The sequence below is a fragment of the Diplodia seriata genome, assembly GCF_021436955.1.
Source record: "Diplodia seriata strain FDS-637 chromosome Unknown scaffold_1, whole genome shotgun sequence".
Classification (NCBI taxonomy): domain Eukaryota; kingdom Fungi; phylum Ascomycota; class Dothideomycetes; order Botryosphaeriales; family Botryosphaeriaceae; genus Diplodia; species Diplodia seriata.
In genome coordinates, this window is record NW_027117308.1 from 785,405 (window position 1) to 799,604 (window position 14,200).

Genomic DNA, 14,200 nt, shown 5'->3' on the forward strand with positions numbered 1-14,200 from the left:
CCATCAACAAGCTACACTCCCTGATCCTTAGGGTGATCATGGAATCTGCAACGGTCAATGGCGCACCATTGATCTCTGGCTGGAATCGGCAAGAACTTCTCAGCGCGTTCTTCAAGAGCGACCATGTAATCGAGCAACAGTTCATGCGGAATGTTCTCGAGGCTTGGATATCCGTCACTGCTGGTGCTCAGCTTTCCTCCGAGATTGTAACCAGCGTACGCCATGAAGGAGACCAGAAGGCGGCGCATTCCATCGCCACAAGGAGTATCTCTGTAGATTTGGAGAACCGCGCTCGGAGGAACCATGTCCCATGTTCGCGCGAGAATGTCGGCGACGGTGTCGATTATGTCGTTTTTGAGGAGTGGAATCCCCCGGCACTCTGCGAAAGCGTACAATTCCCACATGGCCTGGGTGGTAATGACTTCCCAGAGTTCGTCTTGGAAGGGGATGAGCCCCTCTGGCAGAATCCGGCCGTTGTACACCCACTCCATGAAACGTTGGATTGTATCTGGGTCATCTTCCTCGAGGCGAACGACTCCTTCGATTCCCTCCTTGAAACGGTCTTCTTTGAGCGCAGCCTTGAAGTACGACGAAGCCCAGCATAACAGGCCTTTGTGGAAATGAAACTCCTTGGAATCCTCGTTTCTTCCGACGATGATTTTCACCATCCCGCCGTACTTCGAACTGTTGCAAACAAGTTAGTGACAGCCTGATCGTGAATGCGTCAAGTAACACTTACGTGGTCGGATGGGCAGATGAGGGGAACTTGCACACACTCGTACACGCAAAATTCTGCGTCTGGGGAGTTGAAGGCTCGTTCATGACCCTGCTCCCGACGAGACGTGGTGGGGAAGATGACACAGACGAAAACCCATGGTGGAAGCTCATGACTGCAGCGGGGCTGCCGTTGTTTCAAGGTCGACGTCGGTCTTGGAGCTGTTGCGTGAGCGTTCGGAGGTAGGTGTTGAGTGGGAGCAGAGTCGAGCAGAGGCGGCTGAATATATAGGTTGAGAAATGACAGCTCCAAGAAGGCAGGAACAACCCGCACCTACATCTGCACCTGCCCTGCACCTGCACTTGCACGTGCACGCGCGAATGCAACCACAATGACGTACGAAATTAAGTTTGAGGCAGGAAGGGCCCATGGAAGGAACGTCCAGTTTACTGTTTTTCATTACTGCCGCCGACTATGCCAGTTTTGCACCGCCAACTCCTCTTGCATGCTACTCATACCCAACACCAACGCCTCACCCCACGTTTATTTCGGACCCTCAATGAGCCACTTGATGCCGTTGCCCTGCTTGACATTGCTGAACGCCTCCTCGGCGCCCTCAAACGAAACCTTCTTGCTGATGAGCTCCTTGACGCTCAACTTCCCGGAAGCAATCATATCAACGGCGAGCTGGTAGTCGCCGGACGAGTAGCGGAAACTGCCCGTGATGCGGAGCTCCTTGGCGCACATGGCGCCGATGGGGAACGTGATATCCGGCTATCGCCATTTCGTCAGCATAGCTCTTAGCCGCCCAATTCCGAGTCACTCACCTTGCCCATGCCACCCTGCGTAAACCTGCCGCCAGTCCTCGCGACGTGAATCGCCGTCTGGATGCACACCTCGGCGCCACTCGCATCGATGACGACGTCCGCGCCGGGCCCGAGGCCGCACTCCTCGATCAACCTCTTCGCATTCTCCTCGGGCGACACCTTCGCGCTGCGGAAAACATGCGTCGCCGCGTATCCCTGCGCAAACTTCAACCTCTCCTCATTCACATCCACCGCGACCACGCGCGTCGCGCCAAACACCTCGCGCGCGACCTTGCAGCAAAGCAAGCCGATAGGGCCAGCACCAAAAACGACAACGCTCTCGCCGGGCTTGACATTCGCCATACGACAAATATGCACGCCGACGCTAGCGGGCTCGACGAGGGCGCCCTCCTCGAGGCTCACCGATTCCGGCAGCTTGTAGCAGAAATCCTCGGGCAGCGCGTAGAATTTCGCCAGCGTGCCGTCGAAGGGCGGCGTCGCAGCGAAGGCCATGTCGAAGCACAGGTTGTAGTTCCCTTCCTTGCACCGCACGCAGCGCCGGCACGGGATCCCCGGCTCCATGGCCACGCGGTCGCCTGGTTGCAGCGATTTGACAGCCGATCCTACGCTGTGCACGACGCCGGACGACTCGTGCCCGAGCACCATGGGCGACTCGACGACGAAGGACCCGATGCGCCCGTGGACCCAGTAGTGTACCTGGTTGTGGGGGTTTAGCGGGGGAGGTGTTTTTGGCTGTGGTGTCGGGGGGATAGGATGGGAGGGAGAAAAGAGCTCTGTCTCTCTCTCTCTCTCCGTCTCGCCATCCCGCTTTCAGGGCGGGGGAAGTGCGATTGATAGAGGTGTGTTTTGGGAGACTGGGATACGTACATCGCTACCGCAGATTCCGGTGTACTTGACGTTGACCTAGACACCGCCACCACATCAGCGGGAGTTCGTTTTCCAGGAGAGAATAAAAAGAGAAAGAGGAGCGCAGCAGCAGCAGCAGCTCTTCTCCGGCACTACCGAGCCTGCTTGCTTCGATGCTCGCTCGCAATCGGAAAACTCACAATCACATCATGCTCGTTCTTAAGCTCCGGCACCGGCCTGTCTTCGTACTTGACGCTCCCCGGCTTCTCGAGGACGAAAGAGTTGTTCTGCCCGCCTCGTGTGTCAACAACAACGTCCATTGGAGAGCCGGAATGGCGGGGTAGGTCGTCGGCCGCATCTGCGGGGCCAGTTCGGCGCAACTCACCTGAGCCATTGTGATGCGAGGCGGGGATGAATGGTCGATGATAACAATCGTGAGGGGCGGTTAGGGGATTGGGAGGGCGGAGGCACAGAAAAGCTCGCCGGGGGAAGGAGGCTGAGGGAGGAGAAGACAACGTGCGCAGCAGCTGCAGCGCATCATGCCAGACGGACGCGTTCCCCCGCGACGGTGGAGCTGTGACGTTTTCCCGGTGGGCGCTCCGGGCCACAGGGCGCCGGGCGCGCAACAGCCACCGGCGGGCAAATTGCCGGCTAGCGGCAATTCTCCCGACGCTTTATCCGCGCAAAGGGCAAGTCTCGCGAGCACCGTCGCAGGGAAGGGTCCAGCTCGAGGAATCTAGCTCTAGCATTTGTTCTCTAAGAGGTATATCAGGCGATCTATGCGTCTTGTCTTGTGATCTTCCAGGAAAGAAAAAAAAAAGCCGAAAAAAAAAGAGTTCTAGAACCGAAATCGTCTCAACCCGCTGCTGTGCTCTGAAGAATCCCATGCGCCCGGTCGCCGGGAAAAGTGAGAACGAGCCTCAGTCCCAATCATCCAATCCTTTGAACTCGGCCAGCAACTGTCGGTGAGAATCTCCCATGTCGTTAGCTTGTACCGTGATCTCGTCGTGTTCGACGGCGTGACATTCGCCGAAATACGCCGTCTTCCAGCTCCAAACCGTCCACCAGCAGCGCACAGCTTTACGGCCGCCCTGGCTGCCCCAGTCGTCGTATCCCGTCTCGTATCCTTCGTTGCAGATCTTGAGCCCGGCCGCTTGCATCCTGTTGAGAAACTCCTCGACCTGCGGTTGGTAAGCGGTGCGGAGAGGCAGCTCGATGACCACCCTCGCATCAGCTTCACGTGAGAGTCGGGCCAAGATTGCTTGCGCTAGCCACCCGGGGTGCTCCGGAGAGTAGAGCGGATCCGCGGCGAATATGAAGCGAAAGTGTTGGCTCTCCTGATAGTCAGCCTCCTTCACAGCCTTGAGCGATAGTTCCATGCACGACGGGTCCGTCCAGTCCAGCACTGCAGTATGAGCCGATCCGTTGTGCCTGTCGAGAATCTCTCCGTTCGACACCGCGTTACGATCTAGGTTCTCCACTATTTCAGGGAGGTCGGTCAGGAGTACATCTGTGCCCAGGACCATGGCAGCGGACAGGCCGACGAGTCCAGTGCCAGAGCCCAGCTCAAGCACAGAGTGCTGAGGCAGATCCTTTGCACCGGGAAGGCTGCTCTCATCGGCGGCCAGTCGCCAAAGCCGTCGCGATAAAAGGTACGACGATGCCCAAGTCTTCAGTCCAAGGTTGTCTGCTGTCAGCGCCGGCTCATAAATTTCCATGTCTTCGCTGGGGCCGTCCTTCGCCGCGGGTATCCGAAACTTGCGCGAGATGGCTCCCATAGCAGTGCGACCGGATCGTTCGCTGAGACGAATGCTCGCAGCCTCCCAAATGTCCTCCTTCACCGAGTCGTCGTCGATCCAGCGCAAGTCGCTCGCAATTATCCTTGTCAGGTAGGTGGCCAAGCCTTCGGGATTTATCTGGACGGGCTGAGCCTTCACGGCGCTCATGCTCTGTCGGCGCGCAGACTTCACGGTCATGGGTGTCTCGTCATCTTCGGTGTCGCTTCCTTCCCATGAGGGCGGCTCCGAGGTCAGCAGGGTAAGCGTGTTCAGAAGATCTTGGGCCGACGGCTTTGTGTAGAGCTGGGGAAGGTCCAGCACTGGAACTGTCAGCGTGGAGCCTGGCACTGTTCTGAGGCGATTTCATACCATGCAGGACCATTCCATTTCTTTCTGTGTTCTCGTCGTCCATGATCTGCGGCGGAAGAGCAAAAGTTCAGGGACGCGGAGAGGGTATCGTGGGGGAAAACTAAAGGGAGTGGCCAAAGCGCCGATTCGCCGATGGCGCGCCGGCCAAGTCTCGAACGCCATGTTCCAGAAAAAAAGGGCCCACCGCTCCATCACTGCGCTATTTCAAGACATCTTTGAAGCCGTAGTACGCCTGATCCATGTCGAAATGGAACTCGCGCGCCTGGTCCTCCGACAGTGCCTCGGCCGCCTTCATCTGGTTCAGAGTGATCAACCACTGGATGATCTTGCCCTTGTTCTCGAATTCCTTGTCCGTGACCCTGTTGACCGACTGGATGATATCACCGAGGATTGGGTGGAGCGTGTCCTTGGCCAAGAAGCCCATCTTAATGGCATCGAGGAGCGTGATGAAGTTCTCGGTGGCAGCGACAACCAATGTCGCGTCGGCCGAGTCGTTGCCAGGAGCCGCCGGCCTGTGAGAGGGCTGCTCGACTGTGGCGGGGATGCCAACCTTGAGGCGTTCGGTTGCGCGGGGGCAGTCGAGCTGTGAAGCGCATTAGCCACGGAGCAGGGAGAGGACGGCGTCTCGATGACATACATCCCACTGATGCTTGAACGTGTCCAGATCCACGAATGCCTTGGATACTGTCTCATTGGCAAGGTTGGACTTGTACTGCTTCAAGAGGCGGCTGCAGGTGTCGGTGTATTCATTTTCGTGTATCGAGTCCTTCAGGTACGCCTTCTCGAGGGCATCGAGCGTAACGATGATGCTGTAGATCTCGGCCAACGATTCGTAAAGATCGCGCTCGGCGCTGGTCGTAGACAGCTTGACTTCCTGTGGCAGCCTGGGTTAGGCTCGGCGCTCGCGGGCTGGATTGGTGCAACGCACCTCATCAAGGTTGATCGTGGCCGAGAGCGCGGAGGTCGGCGTGTAGCTGTAGGGTGTCGGGGCGTACGGCAGCGGTCTTTGGGCGTACATTGTCGCGAAGTGAGGGGATGGTTGTTGAGGGCGGGCGGTGCGGGCGTGGGAGGTGTGAGCTCCTCCGCTCCGCATGCCGCCGCTCGGGCCAACCTTAGCAAGCGACCGGGATGCTGTGACGCTAGCTACAAAATTTCCCAGCCCTTCAAGCACCTCGACACTTTTTCTCGACACCCCACCGCCCGCGCTGCACGACACCATGGCGCAATCCAAGTCCACCAAGAAGTTCGAGAAGAACCACCTGAAGGATACGCTCAAGCGCCGCAAGGAGGGCAAGAAAATCAAGCAGCGCGTGCAGATCAAGGAAAAGCGCAAGGCCCGCCGCGCCGAGGACAACGAGGTCGCCAGCGATGTCGAGGCCGAGAACCAGGCCAAGCGCGCGAAGAAGGCCGACGGCTCCAATCCCTTTGGCGAAATGAGCGTCGACGACTTCTTCCAGGGCGGCTTTGACATCCCCGAACATCCCAAGTCCAAGAAGCAAAAGGCCAAGGACGTGCCCTCCAAGACCGGCAAGCGCAAGCGTACCAACCCCGCCGATGGAGCTGAGAAGGACGTGGCCGCCGACTCCGATGGCGACTCCGTCGATGCAAACCCTGTGGCCGACGACAGTGGTTCCGAGGCCGGGTCCGACGACGACGTCGACGCGCACAAGAAGCATTTGGAGGAGCTCAAGAAAAAGGACCCCGAGTTCTACAAGTACATGCAGGAGAACGACCCCGAACTGCTGGGCTTTGCCGAAGACGCCGACTTGGCCGAGATTGACGAACTCAGCGCCAGTGAAGCGGAGGACACGCCGAAGAAAAAGAAGAAGAAGAGCAAGAAGCAGGACGAGTCTGACGATGAGGAAGTGGCCGCCAGCAATGAGCTCACAAAGGCACTAGTCAAGAAGTGGAGCAAGTCAATGACCGAGAACCATTCCCTGCGTGCCACCAAGGAGGTTGTTCTGGCTTTCCGCGCCGCGGCCCACTTGAACGAGGAGGACGGCAAGGAGTACAAATACTCCATCTCGAACCCTGACGGTGCGCCTCTTTTCGCATGTTACCTGAAGTCCTTACTGATCTGTTCCAGTCTACCATGAGCTTCTCCTGCTCGCTCTGAACCGCGTTCCCGAGGTCCTCCAACACCACCTTCCTGTCAAGGAGTCGGCCACTGGCAAAGTCCGCGTTCCCACTGAGGGCAAGAAGTTCAGCAACATGACCCCCATGCTCAAGTCGCATGCGACATCCGTTATGCATCTCCTTGGCAACCTCTCGGACGCCGCCACTCTCCGAATGACCGTCAGCTCGCTTCTCCCCCTCTTGCCGTACATTCTGTCCTTCAAAAAGCTCCTTCGCGACCTGGCCAAGACCATTGTTTCGATATGGGCCGATTCGTCCAACACCGAGGCCACCAGGATTGCCTCTTTCCTCGTCTTGCGCAGATTGATCGTCATCGGAGATGCTGGAATCAAGGAGGCAACCCTCAAGGCTGTGTACCAGGGCTTCGTTCAGGGCAGTCGCAACACGACGGTGCACACCATCGCAGGTGTGAATTTGATGAAGAACTCTGCTGCAGAACTCTGGGGCCTGGATCCCAACGTCGGCTACACGACTGGATTCACCTTCATTCGCCAGCTCGCCATTCACCTCCGGACCAGCATTACGAACAAGTCGAAGGAATCGTACAAGACCGTGTACAACTGGCAATACGTGCACTCGCTCGATTTCTGGTCGCGCGTTGTGTCTAGCCACTGCGATACCATGCGCGAGGCCGAGTCTGGCAAGGAGTCGCCCCTCCGCCCTCTCATCTATCCCATTGTGCAAGTCACCCTCGGTGCCATGCGCCTGATCCCGACTGCCCAATACTTCCCGCTGCGCTTCCACATGATCCGTTCGCTCCTCCGCATCACGCTTTCCACATCGACATATATTCCTCTTGCGCCAGCGCTGTACGAGGTGCTCAACTCGGCCGAGATGCGCAAGCCGCCCAAGCCCGCGACCCTGAAGCCCCTCGACTTCGCGACCAACATCCGCGCTGCGAAATCGTACCTGCGCACGCGCACCTACCAGGATGGCGTGGGCGAGCAAGTGGCGGAGCTTCTCGCCGAGTTCTTTGTGATCTGGTCGAAGAACATTGCGTTCCCCGAGCTCGCGCTGCCGGTGGTGGTCATGCTCAAGCGCTGGATAAAGGATGCCAGCAACAAGACCAAGGGCAACAAGAACCCCAAGATCAACACTGCCATTGGCCTCGTCGTCCAGAAGCTCGAGACAAACTCGCGCTGGATCGAGGAGCGCCGGGCCAAGGTCGACTTTGCGCCGAACAACCGTGCGGGCGTGGAAGGCTTCCTCAAGGAGACGGAGTGGGAGAAGACGCCTCTCGGTGCCTATGTCGTCGGCCAGCGCAAAACGCGCGAGGAGAAGGCGAGGTTAATAGAGGAGGGCCGCAAGGAAGAGGAGAAGAAGAAGCAGGAGGAGAGGGAGGAGAAGCAAAAGGAGAGGGGAGGCGAATTCGAAGGGTTCGAGGAAGAGGACGGAGAGGAGGCGAGTGATGAGGACGTTGATGAGATGGAAGTCGACGGCAGCGACGACGAGTAGATTGGTTGTTGATAGCAGAGCCGTCGAACTCGAAAGCATAGGTCAGGAGTTCTGGAATGGTTTGGGGCACGCGCACAATGGATATCCCCGCGCGAGTAAAAGCACGTTGTTTTGGAACAGATACTGCCTCTATGTTGTCACGTGCAGATAAGTGATGAAAATCCGGGGTCGGCTAGGGATTGTGGAGTGGGCCCGAGCTTGCCGTCATGGCCCTTCACATGCACAGCAGGGCCGAGGCTCCCCACGACAGCTCTCCGGACCGTCGCACCACCATGTCCCCACAAGCTCTCACACCTCCCTAGACTATCCCCGGCCGATCCCCGAACGATGCGGCAGCATGGCCGTCCAGTCCACTCTTCGCCGTAGCGAAGACCCCCTCCACGCCCTGTGGCTGCGCTACACCACCCTCCTCCGCGTCCGCACAAAGTCTCTGTCCACGACGACGAAGCTCCTCTCGACGCTCGCCCTCCTGTTCTCGATAATCAGTGCCGGCTATGGCGGCAACCGGTGGTGGCGGCGGCGCAAGGCGGAGAAGGAACACGGGCGACGGCTGCTGCGACGCAACTCTGGCCTGCGCGGCAAAGACGGCTCGCGCACCATCTTCGTGCCCACCAAGGGCAACTCCACCAGCAAGGTGACGATCCATCCGACGAAGCCGACCACCTTCGATGCCCACAGGCGGCTGTTCCTGCAGCCGCCCCGCGCCGCCGGCCTGAGCGACGGCCACACCCCCCAGGTCCCGCCGCCGCAGACGAAGCCCGGCCTGAACCTTGCCTTTCTGCACCAGTTCCTGAGCCTGCTCAACATCATGATACCGCGGTGGAATAGCAAGGAAACGGGGCTGCTGCTCAGCCACGGCGTCTTCTTGATGCTGCGGACATATCTTTCGCTGGTCGTCGCTCGCCTGGACGGAGAGCTCGTGCGCGACCTCGTTGCCGGGAACGGGAAGGCCTTCTTGTTGGGCATCGTCAAGTGGTGCGGAATCGGCAGCTTCGCCTCGTATACCAACGCGATGATCAAGTTCCTGCAGTCCAAGGTCTCCATCGCCTTCCGGACGAGATTAACGCGGTACATCCACGACCTGTACCTGAACGACCATCTCAACTACTACAAGCTTTCCAACCTCGACGGCGGCATCGGCCAGGGTGCCGATCAGTTCATCACCCAGGATCTCACGCAGTTTTGCGCCGAGGCAGCGGCTCTTTATTCGTCTCTTGGCAAGCCATTTGTTGATATTTGCGTTTTCAATTACCAGCTTTTCCGTTCTCTTGGCCCTCTGGCATTGGGTGGCCTTCTCGCGAATTATTTCCTTACCGCTACCATCCTCCGCAAGCTCTCGCCGCCGTTTGGCAAGCTCAAGGCCGTCGAGGCGCGCCGCGAGGGAGACTTCCGTGCGCTGCACTCCCGCCTAATTGCCAACGCCGAAGAAGTCGCATTCTACGGCGGAGACCAGATGGAGAGGACTTTCCTTGACAGGGGCTTCAAGGAACTCAAGCATTGGATGGAGGGCATCTACAGCCTGAAGATCCGCTACAACATGCTCGAGGACTTTGTGTTGAAGTATTCCTGGTCCGCATTCGGCTACCTCATCACCTCGCTCCCCGTCTTCCTCCCCGCCTGGGGCGGCCTGGGCGGCGTCACGGAGCTCGCAGACGCGGCCGAGCGCAGCGGCCGCGAGCGCAGCCGCATGAAGGACTTCATCACCAACAAGCGGCTCATGCTCTCCCTCGCCGACGCGGGCGGGCGTATGATGTACAGCATCAAGGACCTGCAGGAACTCGCGGGCTACACGTCGCGCGTCTACACGCTCATCAGCACGCTGCACCGCACGCACGCCGACGCGTACCACGCGCCGCCGGGGCAGCAACGTCCCGCCCTCTTCTCGCTCGCCGACGCGCAAGGGACCGTCCACAAAGGCTTCGACGGCGTGCGCCTCGAGCACGTGCCCGTCGTCGCGCCCGCGCCGCACCCGCTCGGCGGCGCCGAGCTGCTCGACTCGCTCTCCTTCATCGTCCACGCCGGCGAGCACCTGCTCATCACGGGGCCTAACGGCGTCGGCAAGAGCGCCGTCGCGCGCATCGTCGCCGGCCTGTGGCCCGCGTATCGAGGGCTGGTGTCGCGCCCCCGCGCCGCCGGCGCCGACGGCATCATGTTCCTGCCGCAGCGGCCCTATCTCAGCACCGGCACCCTGCGCGACCAGGTCATCTACCCGCACACCGCCGTCGACATGCACGCGTCCGGCATCCGCGATTTTGAATTGTGCAAGGTGCTAGAGGAGGCGCGTCTCGGATACTTGCCCGAGCGCGAGGGCGGCTGGGACACGCGCAAGGTCTGGCAGGACGTGCTGAGCGGCGGCGAGAAGCAGCGCATGGGGATCGCGCGGCTGTTGTATCACGAGCCGAGGTATGCGTTTGTGGACGAGAGCACGAGCGCGGTGAGCGGAGACGTCGAGGGCTTGCTGTATGAGAATGCGAAGAAGAGGGGGATCAGTAAGTTTTTTTTTTCCTCTCTCCTCCTTCCCCCCTCCCTCTCTCTCACTGTGTGTTTGAACTACCCCCAGGATTGGCGATGCTAACGGCGCCGAACAACAGCCCTCATCACCATCTCCACCCGCGCCTCGCTCAAGCGCTACCACACGCACTCGCTCACCCTCGGCCTCGGCGAGCTCGGCGACGAGTGGCAGATGCAGCGCATCGGCACCGCCCAGGAGAAGTCGTCGGTCGAGAAGGAGCTGGCCGAGCTGCGCGACCGCCTGGCGCACGTTGAAGAGTGGAAGAGGAGAAGAAACGAGATCGAGAGGGAGTTGGGTCAGGTGTGGTTGCAGGGCGAGGATGACCCGTTGGCGCCGCCGGCGTATCAGGGGGGCGAGGGGGAGGGCGGGGCTGAGGGCGAGGGGAGTGGGGTTGTTGTGGGGGGAGAGGGGGAGGGAGGGGGGGAGGGGGATGATGATGAGGTTGCGGTGGAGGAGTATTAGAGTGGTTGAGCTGGTGGTGGTGGTGGGCGCTGTAGAGAGAGAGAGAGAGAGATGCTTGAATGGAACTTTGGTACTCGGTTTTTGGAAACGGGTCGGAGTACCCCCGATGGATAGGCGCTTGTTGCGAACTGGTGGTGTTTGGTGAGGAGTGTTGTATAGGCATAAGGAGCGGAGGGGAGGTGATCCTGAGGGTCGCTTCATACCCTGCTCGTATGACTAGGCTATCTGCCTGCTATATTGCGACAGCGCTCTTCTGTGCGGTCGTGTCAAGGGAGAGGCTCGCGGCGCGCTTACGTGACTGCCTTGTTCATTACCTTTTGTCTGTTCGGCGTACACAACCCTCTTTCTCTTCTCTCCACAATCGTTCCACATCACCACACGACTCCATGGCGGTTAACCGACCGCGCTGCACCAGCGTGTGTCGCGTGTGGGTAGACCTTCTCGAAGCCTTTGCTCCCTTGTCCGTATGTTTTTTTGTTTCGACCACCAGTTTAAAGTACCAAATCCGGGCGAGACAAGTGAAAATAAGTCATGGCATTACACGTAGAGCTGGAATGATTTATGCCGCTCGCAAGTCTTGGCCAGCAGGCCGGCCGCCGGAGCTGCTGACCGCGGCGCCCCCCTCGTCATCAGCCTCGTAGCAGCCGTTCCGCAAATCCCCACATCCCAGTCAGCACCTCTGCTGAGACAAAAGCCCCTCGTTAGCATCAAGCATTCTCATTATCCCAGCAAACAACTGAAAAAGAATGGCACTTGCCCTGGATTGGCCATCGCTGAGCTCCAACGAGTGGGACATGAAAGACCCTCCTCCTTTGGGCATTCCAGCCTTGGTCTGACCCACAACGAAAGGAACACGGGCTTAGCATTGCGATCGTGACTTATGGATGGCGACGGAGGGAAACTTACTGTGAAGCCACCCGGCATCATTCAAAACCGCATAAAGAAGGCCGAGGATCTGGACGATTAACGACAAGGCGGCGATGGTGACATCTGTAGCCGGCATGGTTCCTGATTGGTTGGTTGCAATTGGATGATGGAAAGGCAGGGCTGCAAGAACGAAACGCGTGTACTGAGTCCTAAGATATTTAGGAAACACTCTCTTGGGTAAATGCTGTGGAGAACAGATAGATGGAATGGTGGATTAGCATCGCGGATCAGTTGGTATATATATCTGACGTGTGCCTACATTCGCGCTGCCACGCCACAATTTTTGGGAAGTCGCCCCAAACGGTTAGGGCCGTCGCACGGAAGATATTGGGGCGGGTCTGGGATGATAGGCTGCTAGTTTTCAGCCTTCTGATTGCCAAGGCAGCGAGTTGTCGGGATCGATATGTAACGAACTCCTCGTCATCTACATTTAGCATGCCTTCTGTGCAGCACGCCGCGAGCGACCACTGCAACGTCTTGTACGTGCCGAACTGTAAGGCGCTGGAGTAGAGCCGAGACTGTGCAGGGCGGCGTCGTCGTTGCGGCCCAGCTGGTGTTGAGGGCGCAGTCTGACATGGTGGCGGGAGTAGTCAAGCGGGATAAGGCGTCGGGTGTTGTTGCGCCTGTGGTGTAGTGTGGGAATGTGTAGGTCCATAAGCCTTGCTAGTTAGGCGTTGCGCGGACGCGGGGTGGCGGGCTGGATGGAAGCTATCGATGAGGAATGCTTGACGACCGTTGAGGGTGCTGTTGAAGGAGTCGAAATAGTAGAAGGGTGAGAGACTGCCACCTTGCTTGGCCTTTAAGCTTCGAAGTGGGGTTCGGTTTCTCTGGGACATGGATACATAACGTTTGTCTTTGAAGTCTACGATATACCCGTAAAGCCGCGTAGCCTTTCCGCCATCAGCATCTAAACAAATTCAAGTCCATAAACAACAGTTCTACAGCACGGATACGCCCTTTATCACTCTTACCGACCAAACCCAGGATCCCCAGCTTGGAAGGCCCGCAGAACCGCCATTGCAGTGGCCGGATAAGCCATAAGCTTGTCGTGCACGCCATACTTGAGCAACTGCAGCCTGATCGAGCCTTTGGGCGTCTCCCAGTCCACCACCCATCCTCCATTGCCCATGTCCTGCTTCCGCACACTCTTCTCATGCTCGAGTTCGTCAAAAGCGATGCCCGTCGATGTGGACGCATTGACGGCGTGCCAGAACATGACGTCGCTGTGGAGGCATCCGATGTCCGTGTCATCTTCGGCGTGGATGAATGTCAGATGGTATTTGCTCCCGATACCTTCGGTCTCGCTGCGGCGGATGAACTCGGCGATGCGGTCTTTGCTCAGCCAAGTGCTTTGTAAGTACGAGGTGAAGAACGAGAGCAGAGGCGGAATGGTCGACAGGGGCGACAGTACGGGAATGACGCCTCCGATGCGGTAGGTTGAAGTCAAGGTTGCAACGTCGGAGAACGTGGCAACAAGGACGGTGCCGGAGAAGCTGATTGGCGGGGACTGGGATGAGAAATGCCGTAGCAGAGAGATGGCGACGGCTGTCCCGAGTGATTGGCCAAATATCACTATACGCGAGGGCGGTATGCCTGCCGTGTTCATCGCCCAATCGACGATTGCTATGGCATCTAGCAGCAAACCCTCTTCTGATGGAGTTCCAGTGCTAAAACCGTAGCCTCGGTAGTCCGCTGTGATGACATGGATTTTATCCGGGGATGTTGAAGATAGAGCACGGTAGCTATCCGGCCGCCACCCAGATGCTATGCAACCAGCAGTTCCGTGGAGATATATGACAAGCCGAGCTTCTGGATCATCCCGAAGCAGCTGAAAGCCCAGCTTGGACTGTATATCGGCAGTAAATCCAGAAGGTTCAGCCAAGAGCTCTTGCTGGTGACTCTGATATATTCCCAGAGGGAGAACATGCCATGCATGGAGCGTCTCGCCGTCGGCCGTTGCAATAGAGAAAGGAGTGACTTGGCCGCGCATGAACCCGAAAGCTTCTGGGACATTCAGATCTTTGAACCAGGTGAGTGACAAACGGTGGAGATAGAAAACATGATTCTGGACGGCAGGGACTGCAATAAGCAGACCCAAGATTCCTAGGTAGATGGTAGAGGGGACAAAGACAGAAAGTGCGGCGAGCTTGAGGAGTGCCATGTCGCAATTGGT

At 58.4% G+C, this 14,200-nt stretch overlaps 7 protein-coding genes across 7 annotated transcripts; 2 read left to right on the forward strand and 5 right to left on the reverse strand.

Moving 5' to 3' along the window:
* Positions 1-11: 11 nt before the first annotated feature.
* On the reverse strand, positions 12-822 carry SLS55_000242 (uncharacterized protein; the record flags this gene model as incomplete). Its single annotated transcript, XM_066771756.1, has 2 exons — positions 12-684; positions 740-822. The coding sequence occupies 2 exons, from the start codon at positions 820-822 to the stop codon at positions 12-14; spliced, it is 756 nt and encodes a 251-aa protein (XP_066637035.1).
* A 436-nt stretch (positions 823-1,258) lies between these two features.
* Positions 1,259-2,708, reverse strand: SLS55_000243 (uncharacterized protein; the record flags this gene model as incomplete). The annotated part of the gene is made up of 4 exons (XM_066771757.1): positions 1,259-1,489; positions 1,543-2,238; positions 2,410-2,445; positions 2,589-2,708. The coding sequence occupies 4 exons, from the start codon at positions 2,706-2,708 to the stop codon at positions 1,259-1,261; spliced, it is 1,083 nt and encodes a 360-aa protein (XP_066637036.1).
* Positions 2,709-3,308: 600 nt separating this feature from the next.
* Positions 3,309-4,578, reverse strand: SLS55_000244 (uncharacterized protein; the record flags this gene model as incomplete). The annotated part of the gene is made up of 2 exons (XM_066771758.1): positions 3,309-4,486; positions 4,536-4,578. 2 exons carry the CDS (start codon positions 4,576-4,578, stop codon positions 3,309-3,311), a joined length of 1,221 nt encoding a protein of 406 aa, XP_066637037.1.
* Positions 4,579-4,734: 156 nt separating this feature from the next.
* Positions 4,735-5,553, reverse strand: VPS28 (Vacuolar protein-sorting-associated protein 28; the record flags this gene model as incomplete). Its single annotated transcript, XM_066771759.1, has 3 exons — positions 4,735-5,118; positions 5,173-5,409; positions 5,464-5,553. 3 exons carry the CDS (start codon positions 5,551-5,553, stop codon positions 4,735-4,737), a joined length of 711 nt encoding a protein of 236 aa, XP_066637038.1.
* Positions 5,554-5,752: 199 nt separating this feature from the next.
* On the forward strand, positions 5,753-8,126 carry NOC2 (Nucleolar Complex 2 protein; the record flags this gene model as incomplete). Its single annotated transcript, XM_066771760.1, has 2 exons — positions 5,753-6,572; positions 6,622-8,126. The coding sequence occupies 2 exons, from the start codon at positions 5,753-5,755 to the stop codon at positions 8,124-8,126; spliced, it is 2,325 nt and encodes a 774-aa protein (XP_066637039.1).
* Positions 8,127-8,463: 337 nt separating this feature from the next.
* On the forward strand, positions 8,464-11,100 carry PXA1 (ATP-binding cassette long-chain fatty acid transporter pxa1; the record flags this gene model as incomplete). The annotated part of the gene is made up of 2 exons (XM_066771761.1): positions 8,464-10,615; positions 10,718-11,100. 2 exons carry the CDS (start codon positions 8,464-8,466, stop codon positions 11,098-11,100), a joined length of 2,535 nt encoding a protein of 844 aa, XP_066637040.1.
* A 1,894-nt stretch (positions 11,101-12,994) lies between these two features.
* Positions 12,995-14,188, reverse strand: SLS55_000248 (uncharacterized protein; the record flags this gene model as incomplete). The annotated part of the gene is made up of 1 exon (XM_066771762.1): positions 12,995-14,188. The coding sequence occupies one exon, from the start codon at positions 14,186-14,188 to the stop codon at positions 12,995-12,997; it is 1,194 nt and encodes a 397-aa protein (XP_066637041.1).
* Positions 14,189-14,200: the final 12 nt, after the last annotated feature.